This window comes from Quercus suber, unplaced genomic scaffold (genome assembly GCF_002906115.3).
Source record: "Quercus suber isolate HL8 unplaced genomic scaffold, Cork oak 2.0 scaffold_182, whole genome shotgun sequence".
Lineage (NCBI taxonomy): Eukaryota > Viridiplantae > Streptophyta > Magnoliopsida > Fagales > Fagaceae > Quercus > Quercus suber.
This window is the reverse complement of record NW_027069640.1, coordinates 875,627-892,237: the sequence shown is the minus strand read 5'-3', so window position 1 is coordinate 892,237 and position 16,611 is coordinate 875,627. Positions and strand designations below refer to the sequence as shown.

The window sequence follows — 16,611 nt, the reverse complement described above, 5'->3', positions numbered from 1 at the left end:
AAAAGTTTTTTTTAATTTTTTTTTATTTTAAGTTTTGCAATTTTTGTAAGGGCAAAATGGTAACTTACTTGCATTAACTTATTAGTATTATTTGTTTTCTTAATATGCAATGAACAATTAAGCTTTATATTTTTTATATTGTGGTTTTTTTATTTTTAATTGATGTTGAAAGTTCAATATGTGTGTAAAATATCCTTGAACGTTTAGACCCCAAAATACAAAATATCAATTCAAGTTTATTATCAAACAATTAATGTGCAGAACATGAACATAAGCCAAACACGGAATTGATAAACAATCTAAGCGAAATATAATCACATCCACAACATAAAATAAATGGCAAAGATAAAGGAAGAGAAATGCAAACACAAGTACAACACTCGATGTGTTATCAAAGAGGAAACTGAAACCCTCAGCGTAAAACCTCTCCGCCGCCCTCCAAGCGGTAAATAATCCACTAGAAAATGTAGTTGGGATACATGAACAGCAATAAACCCTCCAAGCCTAATCTACCCAGGTACCTAAGCCCTCCAAGCTTATTACTCCAACGAGGTTGCACCGAACCTTTTTCCTTTCTAGCTTACCGGATTCCGCTATAAACCATAGCATCAACCAATAGTCATTGGTCCCTTCCAAACTACTTCCCTTAGCACCAAATGAACATTTTCACAGACGTGGGTGTGATGAGAAAAGAATTTGGTCAAGAACCTCTCAAGGATGTATCAATGGAGAGGAAGAGAGTAGAGAAATTTGAAGAGTCTCTTAGTAAAGATTGGAGATGAGACAATCTTGTTTTTCTCTAGGGTTTCTCCCACAAAATTCTCTCTGGAAGCTTTCTACATTTCGTGGGTATAAGAGTTTATATATAGTGGTGTGTGTTTGGAATACAAAGAGTCAGTTTTTGCCAAAACAGGATTGGTTAGCGGCTTGTCCAAGTCGTGAGTTCAAGTTGCGAGGTAACGACCTGGCCAGCTTAGGACTTTTGTCCAGTAATGCGACAGCTAGCGTGACCCTTCACCTTCCCACATACTTCTCTCATTGACAGTATTTGGCGGCTTGTAAGCCACAAGTCAGTCGCGAGTCCGAGCCGCGAGTCTCTGTTTCTTTGCACAAAGATGAGCAATTCTTCACACTCTCTTCACACACTACCCTTACATGAATCTCACCTAAATACAAGGTTACTAAGTGCTAAATTACAAGCAAATTGGCACAAAATAAAGTCAACAAGATGGTTGATAAATTTCAACCTTACAATCTCCCTATTTGGCTATTCCGTGATAAAATCCTAAAACAAACTCTAAACTTAATGCATGAGTTGGGAACAGTTGGAAAACTCACTCACACGTAACTCTAGAATCTGTGAAGCTCTTGAACCATAAACCAAAACATCTCTTGAAACACAATAACACAATAAAATCATTGTATGCAGAAAACTTGTAATGCATATGGAGCAAGCACAATGCGATCAAGTACAATGGAATAAAGTAATAGACCATGGCAAGACCAAAAACAAGCAATCACTATAACCAAGTGATCACCATGCTCATTCACACTTGGAATGAACATCTGGACATTCAAGCTGACAGATACAAGGTAAATCACTTGAATGACCAACACTCAACCAATGCACAGTACATGAAGTATATGTATCTAGGAATTAAATCCTACAAGGGCACAAGAGTGACAGTACTTAGAAAGAAATGCATGACATTCAGTTATAAGTACTGATATAGCAAAGCACACAGGCTGCATAAAGCAAGGTGCAAATCATAAAGCCTACAAAGTGCATAGAAACAAACCCTAAAAGCTTACAAAAGCAATATGGATACAAAACATAAACAAAAACCTTAAAAACCCATAAAGGTACCAGGTACAAACCAAAACATACAGTAAGATATGCTGAAAACATCATAATATATACTGAATAACTACAGAAATAAATAACTGTACCAGTGAACCACAAGTTTTCCAAAAGTATTGAAACCATATCAACACAGGATAAAAACTATAATAAACACAACAAAGTATGTAGCAACTATAAAAACTATAAAAACTCCCCCTTTCAGTATGCACATTCCTTTTCATTCTTAAGCTTCTCTCCCCCTTACTATGCTGCTCTCCCCCTTTTTGGCACAAATAGCTAAAGGTTGTCTTCCAGCTTCTGTTGTATGTTATCTAATTGTAACTCAATGGTTCCGAGACGCATTTGAGTTTGACTATGAAAGGAGTGGAGAAGCTGTTCTAAATCAGAAATCCGATGAAGCACATTTTCAATGAAGTAACTTTGCTTGGGAATTTGAAATCCAGGAGGAACAGATGGGCTGCCGATTGATTGTACAGGAGTAACTGTAGCATGAGCAGATGGAGATGCATGTGTGGATGACTCACTCTTAGGTTTCTTGGAGGAGTGACTCTTGCTTGCTTGGAGAGTGTGTATGGATATTGGTCGAGAACGAGGTAGAATTTTCTCATCTGCTGAAGGACTAACACCTTCATGAAGGATAATCTTCATGATTAGACTACAAAATGGAAGAATTGTTCGTGTTGCTGATTGAGATGCTGTTTTCCCAATGATCTGGAATATGTGAGCACAAATGTCAATCGGGATACCGAAAATAAGGTCACATAGGAATTTAGCCCTTCCAAGACTGATGAAGGCAGTGTTTGACAGTGGGTAGAGATTGGAAAACATGATCAGCTTTAGAGTTGTCAGTTCAGGCGAAAACAATGCAGTGCTTATAGATGATCCTGTGCTTCCCACTTCATGATTAGTCCTAAGAACTTGAAGGATGTCTTATGCCTGAAGTTCTCTGTCATCATATGGAGTTCGATCCACATTTTTTGGTCTAGTGATGTGAAGAACCTTAGCAATGTAGTCTGCATTTATGGAAAATTATGTTCCTCGTACCTAGCATTTCAACTCGACCCCTATGTATCTGGCATTCGAGAAGAATTCCTTGACCAATTCTTCAATTGGATCCTCAAAATTTCCAAATAGGTCAGCCCATTCTCTTTCTTCAAAAATCTTAGGGATAAATGTTGTCCCTAGGGTATCAAACTTGACAACTCTTTCCATAATGGTATAAGCCTCTTTGAAAGTGTCTGTGTACGTCTTTGAGTCAATAGGTGTCCTGAATCTCTCAATGGAAAAGTCCTTAGATGACTTAGATGATCGTCGTGTTCGTTTACTAACCAGGGTTGACGGGTCATCGGTTACAATATCTTTGCTTTTGGAGGAACAACGAGTCAATTGAAAAACATCAAACACACAGCAGAGACCCAAATGCAGTGCCACAAGATACACACATTAGTATGATTAGATTCAGATATAAGAGTGTGAAAAAAGAAAATTTCACAAAATCACAAAAACATGAACAAGTTTAACACTAAGGAGACATAAGCAACACTGTTAAACGAAATAAGCACACAAATATGATGAATAACAGTAACAACTCAGAGTCAAATGGGCAATGTGTATCTTAAAGTCACAAATGACAAAATGCCAAGAACATGATATGAATGGAGCAACACATTCATGAACCACAACATATAGCATAGTCTCTCAATAAACAGAAACATGAAAACACACATGTAGAATGAGACACAAAGTAAAGGCAAGACAAGAACATCAAAACTCAAAACTCACAAACCCCCAAACAAAGTTCAAACTCATTAAATCTCAACAAAACAGAAACACTACACACAACAGTAAAAAAATACTTGAACCAACTACAATGAAGTAAGATAGAAATAACCCATACATTTTTCTTAGTGTTTGATGAAGACATAATGCAAAAATGGAAACTTTTTTAAGAGAGACACAGAGTGCTTGAGAGAGAGAAATTGGGAAGATAATGAACAATCACTGATATTAAAGGGGAAACTGAAAAGCAATTTTAAAAACTGTCTTTAAAATGCAAAATACGCGCTTTTCACGACTAAATTAAGTCACCAAGGTAAGTCGCGAAACACTGTGAAAACAAGATTTTCAAAAAATCTTCTAAGTGTTTTTCATGACTTGAAGGTCTACCCGCAATGTACTCGTGATATGAGCTGCGAAAATCTCTATGTACCTCTCGCGACTGGACCTTCCACCTGCGAACAAGTCGCCACAATGAGCCGCGAAAACCATAAAAACTCAAATTTTGAAAAATTTTCTAAGTACTTTTCGTAACTGCAAACTTGACTCGCCAGTAAGCCGCAAAAATTCTTGGAGTGAGCTCGCGACTGGAGCATGCGACTGGTTCTACCCACGACTGAGTAGCCCAAACAGGGCAACACTATTTTTGAAAATTTTGACATTTTTGTCAAAACAAAACACTTTCCCAAAACACTCAAAAATATTTATAGGACAACACTGTTTTTGAAATTTTTGACATTTTTGTAAAAACAAAACACTTTCCAAAAACAAACTAAAACACTTAAAAATCTTTTTGTGTTTGATCAACAAAAATTAAGTTTGTGAAAATACATTTAAACAAGTACAATCACACAAATGAATATGTCATTTATTGAATATAGACTTGTGTGATGTGTGTGAGTATAAAAAATGAGATAGTCCTTAGTCTAATGTGAAGCTTCAATGATCAATTCAATCAAGGCATACACAGTTAGCACTAGATAATGTGACCCATCTCAATTATAGAAGTATGCATATATGAACTTTCACGTAAACTTGAGTACATTACTTTGAAGCTTTTCATTTGGCTCCATCTTCAACATATCATATGATCATTTTGAATAAACATATCTCATTGTGAGATCGATGCCTGAAATTTTGAATATTTTAATTTGATGAGATAGCCTTTGGTCTTTTGGGCATCATACATTTTATTTTGGTCGCTTTCCTTTTTTCCTAGTCAAATACTAGTATATGCGACAAGTTTTTACAGCTCAATATCTCTTTTCATTTGGAGATTTACATTTGGTAAGCCCTTTGAGTAAAACAAAAAATTAAAAGTTGGAAGATATATAGGCACAAGTCTATGCATGTCTCAAGATCAACAAAACCATTCACTAATCATTCATGACAAGGTTGAAGATCTATTTACAACAATCACATAGATTTCAGAATTTCTTCCACAATAATATAAGTGCATAAGAGACAAGCTAAGCTCGTTAAATGCACAAAGCCATTAGTACAAAGGTACATGGCAAAACTTGGTTTGAGAAAAAACTCAATAGAGTTGATCAAACTTTTTGGATTTTCTACTTTTTATGTGTTTTTTGGATTTTTGACATAAAAGTAATAACAGATTGATCAAAAACAATGTAAAAATATTTTAGAAACAAAAAACAAATAACCAAACAACAATTCAAATAAATAGAAGCAAAAATCATACAAGTGAACATAATCACAAAACATAGGAAGAATTGATGCATGGACATGTTATGATGCTAATGCATGAGTACCCTTCGTCACCCACACGTCACGTGCATTTGGGATGATATCCTTGATGGATTGGATACGAAAGTTAGGACTGTCAAACCTCTTTGTGAAGCTTTCCAAGCAATTTGTGAAGGCACCAATCATCTTCATCATGTCCATCATTCCGAGATCACGGTTTTGACTTCTTGATTGTTCACCACTCCAAGACCTATTGTCATTTCTTCTTCCTCGTGACCGAGAAGTGCTTGCATTGTTCAACACTCTTAGCTTATGACAGTTTGGTCTGGTATGTCCTTGCAATCTGCAATAGTGACAAATGTGATTTGTTCTAGGACCCCGTTGAAATCTTGGAAGTGATCTTCCTCTAGCTTCCTGTCTGGCCCTTGAAGGATTATGAACTGTATTGAACACCCGTTGATCAGTCATATTCTTCCTCTTTTCAGTCTTAACCTTATCAGGAATAGACTCTTCCACAATTCGCTCTTTGGCCTTCACAAACCTCACTTCTTTGGTGACATTGGCTGACGAGCTACTCCCTTCGGTATATCCCACTCCGAACTTGTCTGAGATAGATTTTTGATGTGCAAGCATTTCATTAAGTTTCTTGGATGAGACATGAACAACCTCAGCATTTGCTTGAAGCACTTCATGCTCAAGAAATCGAATCTTTGAATAAGCTTCCAGTAGCTCTTCATTCATTTTCTCCACTTCATATTTGGCCTTTTTGTATTGCGCTGAAGAGTTCTGTAATCTTCCTCGGCCCTCTTCATCTTTTTAATGGCTGCATTAGCCACTTTAGCATATTCACCAGTCTTCTCAAGGAGTGAGTTGTAAGTCTCTTGTAGTCCCACTGCTTCTCCAACTTCCTCATCTTCAGACTCCTCAACTATTCCAATAGACTCTAAATCAGAATGTACACCAAGCTCCTTCACAAGTGTACCCAAATCATCTGAGGACTCCACATGTGCAATGGTCATGAATGCAAAGTAGTTTCCTTCTTCGTCACAACTTTCTTCAGAATCAGAACTTGAAGAATCCGAATCACTCAGCGTTGTGGCATACACCTTGCCTTTCCCTCTTAAGAAATTGGGACACTCCTTCTTGAGATGTTCATGGCCATTGCATTCATAACACACAATGTCCGAAGGAGATTGAGAATCCTTTCCTTCTTTCCTCTTAAACTCTTTCCTATCACCTCTTAAAAATGAAAACTTCCCACTGTTGAATGGTTTCCCACTGCTCATCTTCAGAAATTTGCAGAAGTTTTTCACAAGATATGCTACTTCCTTCTCCACTCCATCTTCTTCGGAGGAATCATCCATTCTTTCAGTGATGGTTTTGAGAGCAAGCGATTTACTCGTCTTGTGAGAAGGAAGTCCCAGTTCATATGTTTGGAGAGACCCAATTAGCTCTTAAATTTTGATCTCATCTAAGTCTTTACTCTCTTCTATGACTGTGACTTTTACTCTAAAGCTTTCAGGCAAGGACCTTAAGATTTTTCTCACCACCTTAGTATCTTCCATCTTCTCACAAAGATTGAGCTTAGCGATGACAATTTCGTTGAGCTTCCCATAGAACAAATCAAAAGATTCATCTTCATCCATCTTGAGCTCTTCAAATTTGGTGGTAAGCATTTGGAGTTTTGTGTCCTTCACCTTCTTAGTCCCCTCATAAGTTGTCTTCAAAATCTCCCAAGCTTTCTTGGCAACTATCATGTGAGATATCATGTGGAATTCATCTAGAGACACACCACAGAGTATAGCATTTAAAGCTTTACTATTAGCATTGGCTGCCGTAAGAGCTGCCTTATCCCAAGTAGATTTAGCAGCCTCCGGCCTAGTCCAACCTACTTCAACCACATCCCAAACGGTGTCATCAATAAAGCATAGAAATGCCCTCATTCCGACTTTTCAGAAAGTGTAATTGTTACCATCAAAAAATAGTGGAACATTTAAGGATTGAGACCTATTCATCTTAAAAAGGGGTCAAGGATCATGCTCAGGTATTTAAACCTCAGTGAGTGTACCCGCTCTGATATCAATTGAAAGTTCAATATGTGTGTAAAACACCCTTGAACGTTTAGACCCTAAATTACAAAATATCAATTCAAGCTTATTATCAAACAATTATTGTGCGAACATGAGCATAAGCCAAACACAGAATTGATAAACAATATAAGCCAAATATAATCACATCTACAACATAAAATAAATGGCAAAGATAAAGGAAGAGAGATGCAAACACAAGGATAACATTCGATATGTTATCGAAGAGGAAACTGAAGCGCTCGGTGTAAAACCTCTCCGCTGCCCTCCAAGCGGTAAATAATCCACTAGAAAATGTAGTTGGGATACATGAACAGCAATAGACCCTCCAAGCCTAATCTATCCAGGTACCTAAGCCCTCCAAGCTTCTTACTCCAACGAGGTTGCGCCGAACCTTTTTCTTTTCTAGCTTACCGGATTCCGCTATAAACCATAGCATCAACCAATAGTCATTGGTCCCTTCCAAACTGCTTCCCTTAGCACCAAATGAACCTTCTCACAGACGTGGGTATGATGAGAAAAGAATTTGGTCAAGAACCTCTCAAGGATGTATCAATGAAGAGGAAGAGAGTAGAGGAATTTGAAGAGTCTCTTAGTGAAGATTGGGGATGAGACAATCTTGTTTTTCTCTAGGGTTTCTCTCACAAAATTCTCTCTGGAAGCTCTCTACAGTTCGTGGCTATAAGAGTCTATATATAGTGGTGTGTGTTTGGAATACGAAGAGTCAGTTTTTGCCAAACAGGGCTAGTTGACGGCTTGGCCTCGCGGCTTGTCTAAGTCGCGAGGTAACGGCCTGGCCAGCCTGGGACTTTTGTCCTGTAGTGCGACAACTGACGTGACCCTTCACCTTTCCGCATGCTTCTCACGTGCACAGCATTTGGTAGCTTGCAAGTTGCGAGTTAGTGGCAAGTCTTAGCCACGAGTCTCTGCTTCTTTGCACAAAGATGAGCAATTCTTCACACTCTCTTCACACACTAGCCTTACATGAATCCCACCTAAATATAGGGTTACTAAGTGCTAAATTACAAACAAATTGGCACGGAATAAAACCAACAAGATGGTTGATAAATTTCAACCTTGCAGATGCTAAAGTCTAAAACTACAAATAATATGTTTTGAATTGAGGTAATGTTTTACGGTAAACTTTTATAGCTATTATAATACACACACACACACACACACAATATATATATACTATATATAAAAAATAACGGTAAATCTAAAACGGTACACTGATATTGACCGATACTAAAATATATCATTCTATTAATCAAATCGGTATAGTCTCCGGTACGAGATTGACTCTCTTGGTTCACATTGTTTGTCCATCAAAAAAAAGAGAGAAAAAAAAAATGGTTCACATTGTTTGACTTTGATAATGCCACTCTCAAAAGTCACACCAAAACTATAGCCCAACCCGGCCACTCTCTGAAAGCCAAAAAAAACTGCCTATAAAATGCCACACTAGTGCCATATAGCCCTCAAACAAACCACACACACACAACCAGTAACATTTTGCACCAACAAGCCACAAAAAAATGGAACAAAATTTCTACCTATCCCTTCTTCTTCTCTTTGTTTCCTTCATCACTCTCTCCCTCTTCTTCCTATTCTACAAGCATAGATCCAGCTTCACTGGCCCAAATCTCCCACCAGGCAAATTTGGGTACTCCATGATTGGTGAGAGCTTTGAATTCTTGTCCACAGGATGCAAAGGTCACCCTGAGAAGTTCATCTTCGACCGCATGTCTAAGTACTCTTCTGAAGTGTTTAAAACCTCTCTTTTGGACAGCCAGCTGCTGTGTTTTGTGGTGCTGCATGTAACAAGTTCTTGTTTTCCAATGTGAACAAACTTGTCACTGATTGGTGGCCTGACTCTGTCAACAAAGTTTTCCCTAGTTCGCTCCAAACTAGCTCCAAAGAACAGGCCAAGAAGATGAGGAAGATGCTTCCAAATTTCCTTAAGCCTGAAGCTCTGCAGAGATACATAGGTATCATGGATACTATTGCACAAAGATACTTTGAATCTGGATGGGAAAATCGTGACGAAGTTCTTGTGTTCCCTCTCTCAAAAAAGTAATACTATATCTCATTTCTCTCTCCTTTTTTTTTTTTTCGAAGTCTAATCATAGAGAAAAACAGCGAAGTTGTAATCAATTTTACCATAGAAAAAGAAAGAACTTGCATGAATTTGAATTCGTTAAAAAAAATTAATAATAATAATAATTGTTTTAATTATTTTTCTACAAACATATATATCACCAAATACAAAAATGTTCTCGAAAAAGAAAATTACAAAAATGTAATTTAAACATTTATTTATTATGTTAATGAAGTAACAAAAATCATATTTATTATCACCTCAAATCATAAATTTTTTGTACTAAAATTTGTAATAAAATTAGTATTTATTTTTATAAAGTAGTATTATAGATAATACAAATTTTATTGTATAAATCTTATAAATTGAGGAGAAATTAATTACAAAATTTGAAATGAATTGATGTCAAATTTTTTTGTACTAAAACTACTTCACAGTAGTTTTAATATATTATATATATATATATATACTTTTTATTGAAAGATATTAATACCTTAGATTTGGTAATATTTATCTAGTAAATTTGTAATAGTAGTAAAATAACTCAAATTAATATTTTTGTTTTATCATTGTCAACAGATACACTTTTTGGTTGGCATGCCGTTTGTTTCTTAGCCTTGAGGATCCCAATCACATCGCAAGATTTGATGAACCATTCAAACTATTGGCCTCTGGGATCATATCAATGCCTATTGACTTGCCAGGAACACCATTTAACCGTGGAATCAAAGCCTCCAACTTCATCAGGAAGGAACTTTTGCTCATCATTAAGCAAAGAAAGATTGATTTGGCAGAGGCAAAGCATCCCCTACTCAAGATATATTGTCCCACATGCTTTTGACTTGTGATGAGAGTGGAACATACATGAATGAACTAGATATTGCAGATAAAATCCTTGGTTTGTTGATTGGTGGACATGACACAACCAGTGCTTCTTGCACTTTCATTGTCAAGTATCTTGCTGAGCTTCCTCATATTTATGATGGAGTCTACAAAGGTAAATATCTTCTTTTTTTTTTTTAGTTTTCTATATTCTTTGCATTTCATTATCTATGCCTATAATTTATTTGATTTTCTATGCCTCTAGATGAAATTTCGATTGTATAGGTCTTATGTGATTTTTTAGTGTTTGATGGTCTTAATTAACAGTAAATAAATAAAAAGCTCCTAATGGGTTAATTATAGAGAACTTTCAAGCCCAAAAAGAAAAAAAAAAAGCAAACAAAAAAAAAAAAAAAAAAAAAAAAAACAAAACAAAACAAAAAAATCAAGAGAATAGATAGAGCCATTAAATAAAAAAAAAATATATATATATATATATATATATCAAGGAAAAGGGAGATAAATTAATGTTGTCCCTTTTGGAAAATCAACTTTATAATAGTTGCTTTCAGGAAATAGTAATCTGAGGACTAGACGTGTGATCTTGACTGGATCAACCATGTTCTAAAGTCACTCTTATATGTTTGAATACAAGAAATGTTTTTATATTAATGACTAAGGATAAGTTTGGTTCAGCTTTTTGATATCATACTTTTTGAAAAAATAGAGGTTTTAAAAAGGGAGATAAATTAATGTTATCCCTTTTAGAAAATCAACTTTATAATAGTTGCTTTCGGTAAATAGTAATCTGAGTACTAGACGTGTGATCCTGACTGGATCAACCATGTTCTAAAGTCACTCTTATATGTTTGAATACAAGAAATGTTTTTATATTGATGACTGAGGATGAGTTTGGTTCAGTTTTTTGATATCGTGCTTTTTGAAAATGTGGAGGTTTTAAAAAGGGAGATAAATTAATGTTGTCCCTTTTGGAAAATCAACTTTATAATAGTTGCTTTCGGGAAATAGTAATCTGAGTACTAGACGTGTGATCCTGACTAGATCAACCATGTTCTAAAGTCACTCTTATATATTTGAATACAAGAAATGTTTTTATATTGATGACTAAGGATGAGTTTGGTTTAGTTTTTTGATATCGTGTTTTTTTGAAAAAGTGGAGGTTTTAAAAAGTGCGGTATTAAATTGAGATTTTTTAAAAATTGAGTGTTTAGTAAAAACTGTTAAAAAATATTTTTTGAAAAAGCTAAGTGTTTGGCTAATATTTATAAAAGTGGTGATTTGAGTAATAAATTAACAAAAATGACAATATATATATATATATAAAGGAGTTTATGTTATTCTTAAATCAACTACTTTATAATACTTAAATCAATTTTTCTTCATTCATTTCTAAAACTACATTCATAATATTTTTACAACACTTTCACAAAAAATCATTTGTGATAAAAATTGATATTGATTTTAATTTGAACGTACTATTAAAAAAATTTTTTCTCTTTCTAAAAAAATTATTGTTTTCTCACCAATATTAGCTAATAATAACTTATCACTTAAAATTTATTGTGAAAATATTGTGATAGCATTTCCTTCTTTTTTCTTTTTTTTTCCCCCTCTTTTTTTCTCCTCCACACACGTACCCTTACTCTTTTCTTTTCTTTTTCCTTCTTTCCTCTTTTTTTCCCTACCACTTCCTCCAAACTCTAGAACATTCCACAGGGCTCTTTTTTTTTTTTTTTCTCCCTTTTCTCTTAGCACTTCGTTTGTAACACCCACACACTTCTTCACCTTGATCTTCTTTATTCTTTTATTTTTCTCTAAATTCAACCACTCACAAATAGGATGATTGATTCACTTAAGTTAATTTCTCTTAATTTCACCAAAAATCTTCAATACCTCTCTCTCTTCGTAACCCCAAAACCAAATGGGAATTGAAGTCAGAATGATGCAGATTCAGCCATGTCGGAAGATTCAGATTGGGTTGTTAAGAGTGAGATTGGCAGTGGAGGTTCCAACATATTGTAGCTATTATTTTCTATGTTTGTCTTTTTAGTTTTTAGTGTATTTTGTGGTTAGTGAGATGAGAGTAATTTGGGTCATTCCTTGCATTTCCAACGGTAATATTGATCAAAAGTGCTTCTGTATTTGCAAAAGCTCGAGAAACCTATCCGCATGTTTTGGATGAATTCTTTGCATTTCAAAACGCAACTTTTTTGAGAAAGTATATTTTGAAACATTACCAAACGCCTGATTTACTTTTTTGGTTTCAAAAAGCACTTTTTGCCGTCTAAAAGCTGAAACAACTTTTTGCCGTTTAAAAGCTGAAACAAATGGGCACTAAAATAGCATTTACAAGTAACCAATTTTAATCTAAGCCTAAATTAGGGATACAACTTTTCACAATTTTTTCACAATCTTTCAAAAATTATAAAAAATATTGCATCAAAAAAAAAAAATTTTTTTGGTAGAATATATTGCATCTAATTAAGATATTGTTTATTTTCTTCTCCAATAAAAAAAAAAGGGTTATTTTTTATTTAAACACGTTTAATGAATCTAGAATTTGACTTTGCAAGTCAGATGACCCAACAACCAACCATTGGTGCCCACACCATTAATGGTGATACTAAAGCTCCATTTGGATTGCGTTTTTGGGATGCGCGTCTGCGTTTGCCTTTGTTTTTTTTTTTTTTTAGAATCACGTTACAGCTTTTTTAGTGGATCCCATGCATTATTTACGGGGCTCACAAATCTCTTTTTTCAACAAAACTTTCATTAAAAATGTGTCTCATGGCACTATTCATACATTTAAAAATTATTTAGCTATAATTTCAGTTTTCAGTAAAATAAACGGTATCCAAACGAAGGCTAAACATCTTCTTTTTTATCGGTGAAAGAGATAGATTTTGCCTTTTGCACATGGACACCAAGGCATAGACTTTTTTTCTTTTTTTGATAAGGTCAGGACATAAGACATACTTGACTAAATTTGATATGTTAGGCCGTCTAGGACGGGCAAATAAGCCGGCAAAGATTATGGATCGTCAAAGGCAATTGGAATTTTTTTACTTGACATTAATTGAACTCTATCTTTATTATTCCTTTTTGTCTTTGTTCAGAGCAAATGGAGATTGCCAAGTCAAAAGCACCAGGGGAGTTGTTGAACTGGGATGACATTCAAAAGATGAAATACTCATGGAATGTTGCTTGTGAAGTGCTTAGACTTGCTCCACCACTCCAAGGTGGTTTCAGGGAAGTCATTAATGATTTCATCTTCAATGGTTTCTCCATTCCAACGGGCTGGAAGGTAAATCAATTCAGGAAAAAAAAAATTTTTTGATAGAGATATATTACTTTTCACAACTACCGGTTATAACTAGAGTAACACCATTTTTACTTGAATCTACAATTGAAACTGACTTCTTTTATGCACTAATCACAACATATTATGTCAAAGGTCATTACAAAAATTGTGAAAAAATCTTTAGATTTATTGAAGAAAGAAAAAAAACATAAAGTTGGAACATGGCAAGCTAGTAATATTTACAAAAAATATTTATGTCATTAAAGTAACTTAAAGGCCTCTTCTTGTTGTCGTGTATGCAGTTGTATTGGAGTGCAAATTCGACTCATAAAAGTGCACAATACTTCCCAGAACCCGAGAAATTTGATCCAAGTAGATTTGAAGGAAGTGGACCTGCTCCTTACACATTTGTTCCCTTTGGTGGAGGACCAAGGATGTGCCCAGGAAAAGAATATGCAAGATTGGAAATACTTGTTTTCATGCATAATTTGGTGAAAAGGTTCAAGTGGGAGAAAGTTCTTCCTGATGAAAAAATTATTGTTGACCCCATGCCCATACCTGCAAAGGACCTGCCGATCAAACTTTTCCCACACAAAGCTTGATTAATTGGGATTAAGAACTTAAAATTCTTAGGTCCTTATCCTCCTTGATCATTCCCACGCACAACATAAGGAAAGCAATTAAACCTTATCCTTTTTTCTTCTTTTTTTTTTCAATTTTCGTCCTTGTATTTTTTTTTTAATGTTGTGTTTAAGTTATTCCTCTTGATATTTCAAGGACATAAAGAAAATGTATAATGGAAAAAGAATAATTAAGTTGTTTACTAAGATGTCATATGATGTATGTGTAGAATGAAATTGTATTAATAATTATTGGTTATGGCTTTGGAATACAATATTAGGCACTAAATGGAGCCAATCTTGACTTGGTATCATAGGTTTTTTTTTTTTTTTTTTTTGGTTATCATATAGTTAAGGAGCTATATTAAGTGCACCCACCCCCTCGAAAGAAACAAAAGTCTGCAAAATTATGAAGGTAAAACAAGAAAAAATCTATAAACACAAAAATTTGATATACGCTAATATGATAAATTATTAGTGATAGATAAAAAAATGATATAAGTAGTGAGCTCAAAAGAAGAAAACTAGTACAAACTTGTCAACTTCTATGTTGTAAAAATTGTTGTCAACTTTTCTTCTTTTTTTTAATAATTTTTTTTTTATGTATATAGCAATATACCTGGGTCAAACAGTCATGGTCGTTAACTTTGATCAGCGTATTAGCACCGTTTACTTTTTGGTAAGGCGGAATGTTAACCACCTGAGNTTTTTTTTTTTTTTTTTTTTGGTATCATATAGTTAAGGAGCTATATTAAGTGCACCACCCCCTCGAAAGAAACAAAAGTCTGCAAAATTATGAAGGTAAAACAAGAAAAAATCTATAAACACAAAAATTTGATATACGCTAATATGATAAATTATTAGTGATAGATAAAAAAATGATATAAGTAGTGAGCTCAAAAGAAGAAAACTAGTACAAACTTGTCAACTCTATGTTGTAAAAATTGTTGTCAACTTTTCTTCTTTTTTTTAATAATTTTTTTTATGTATATAGCAATATACCTGGGTCAAACAGTCATGGTCGTTAACTTTGATCAGCGTATTAGCACCGTTTACTTTTTGGTAAGGCGAATGTTAACCACCTGAGAAAGCTCTCACACTAATTGGTTAGCTAGTTATGGTCACTCTTTCAACTACCATTTTATAATGCACTTTGCACTAAGAAATTACAATTAATTTTTAAATAATAGTACAACAACCAGAAGGAAAAAAAAAAAAAAAAAGGTGAAAGCAACTGCAAGAACGTAACTTTACTGATAAACCTTAAGAAGTCATCCTTCCTTGGACCACAAATCAATGAATTTGATGTGATATCTAACTAATTTTTTTATTTTAGTAAAAGTTTTATGATGTTTCATAAATTAACTGGTGGTACACGATGCAGGACAGAAACTTTGGGACAAAGGATGCACATTCTGTAGTTTAGTATAATGTTTTTCTATGACAATGGAATGACAAAGTCACAACCACATAAAATCCACCATTAATTGCACAACCTTACAGTTCTTTTTTAAAACTATTTACATAAAATTAATTACATATTTTTCATCCAAATAGAATGATTATTCATGTTCAAAGGATTTTTTTTTCCATTTATTTACAATTAATTTTAGAACAAAAATATATTTTTTTCATCCAAATAATATTTATTTTAATTTTCAAGGATTTCATTTAAAAAAATTATCAACAAATAATAAATAAACAATAAAACCTTAGTTCCAAAATTTTGAGGCCAACTATAGTATATATATATTGGACTCCTATTAAATGGCTAATGACATGTGCAGGAAGATGTTTTTTTTTTTTTTTTTTAACAAAATTATTAATATTATAAAGTTTACTATAAAAGATTTATTATAAATGAAAAATATAGCTCCTAGAAGCCCCTAATGACGAACTTTCTTAGAAACTCTAAAGGGTTTATTTTTTCACTAAACTTTTAAAAATGTTTCACTCTATATCCTTCTATCAACTTTTGTTAACTTTTATCTTATGTATTTCTAATAAAGATATCTACAATTTCATTTCTCCAACCCCATTGAATTGGTTGAATTATCAAATAATAAGTTGTTGAATCTCTTCAAGAGTTTTTTTTGAGAGAGAGTTTCAACTTTAATTTGGTGTCCGCTTCTGATAATAGTTCTTTATCATCAGACCAAGACACCAATCAGTTTTTGGTGTAGGCGGGGATTGAACTCTAGATCTCTTATACAACCATTAGAAATTTTACCAATTGAACTAACTGTAACCCACATCTCGTCAAAAATTTGTTTTAAGTAAACTATTTAATCTGTGTTTTATGTCCATCAAAT

At 34.1% G+C, this 16,611-nt stretch overlaps 1 protein-coding gene across 1 annotated transcript; it reads left to right on the top strand.

Annotated features, from left to right (window-relative positions):
- Positions 1–8,920: 8,920 nt before the first annotated feature.
- Positions 8,921–14,613, top strand: LOC111984580 (beta-amyrin 28-monooxygenase). Its single transcript, XM_024016207.2, is given in 6 exon segments — positions 8,921–9,216; positions 9,219–9,510; positions 10,115–10,329; positions 10,332–10,532; positions 13,495–13,682; positions 13,982–14,613. Coding segments are annotated over 6 exon segments (1,440 nt in total). The 5' UTR covers positions 8,921–8,972; the 3' UTR covers positions 14,282–14,613.
- Positions 14,614–16,611: the final 1,998 nt, after the last annotated feature.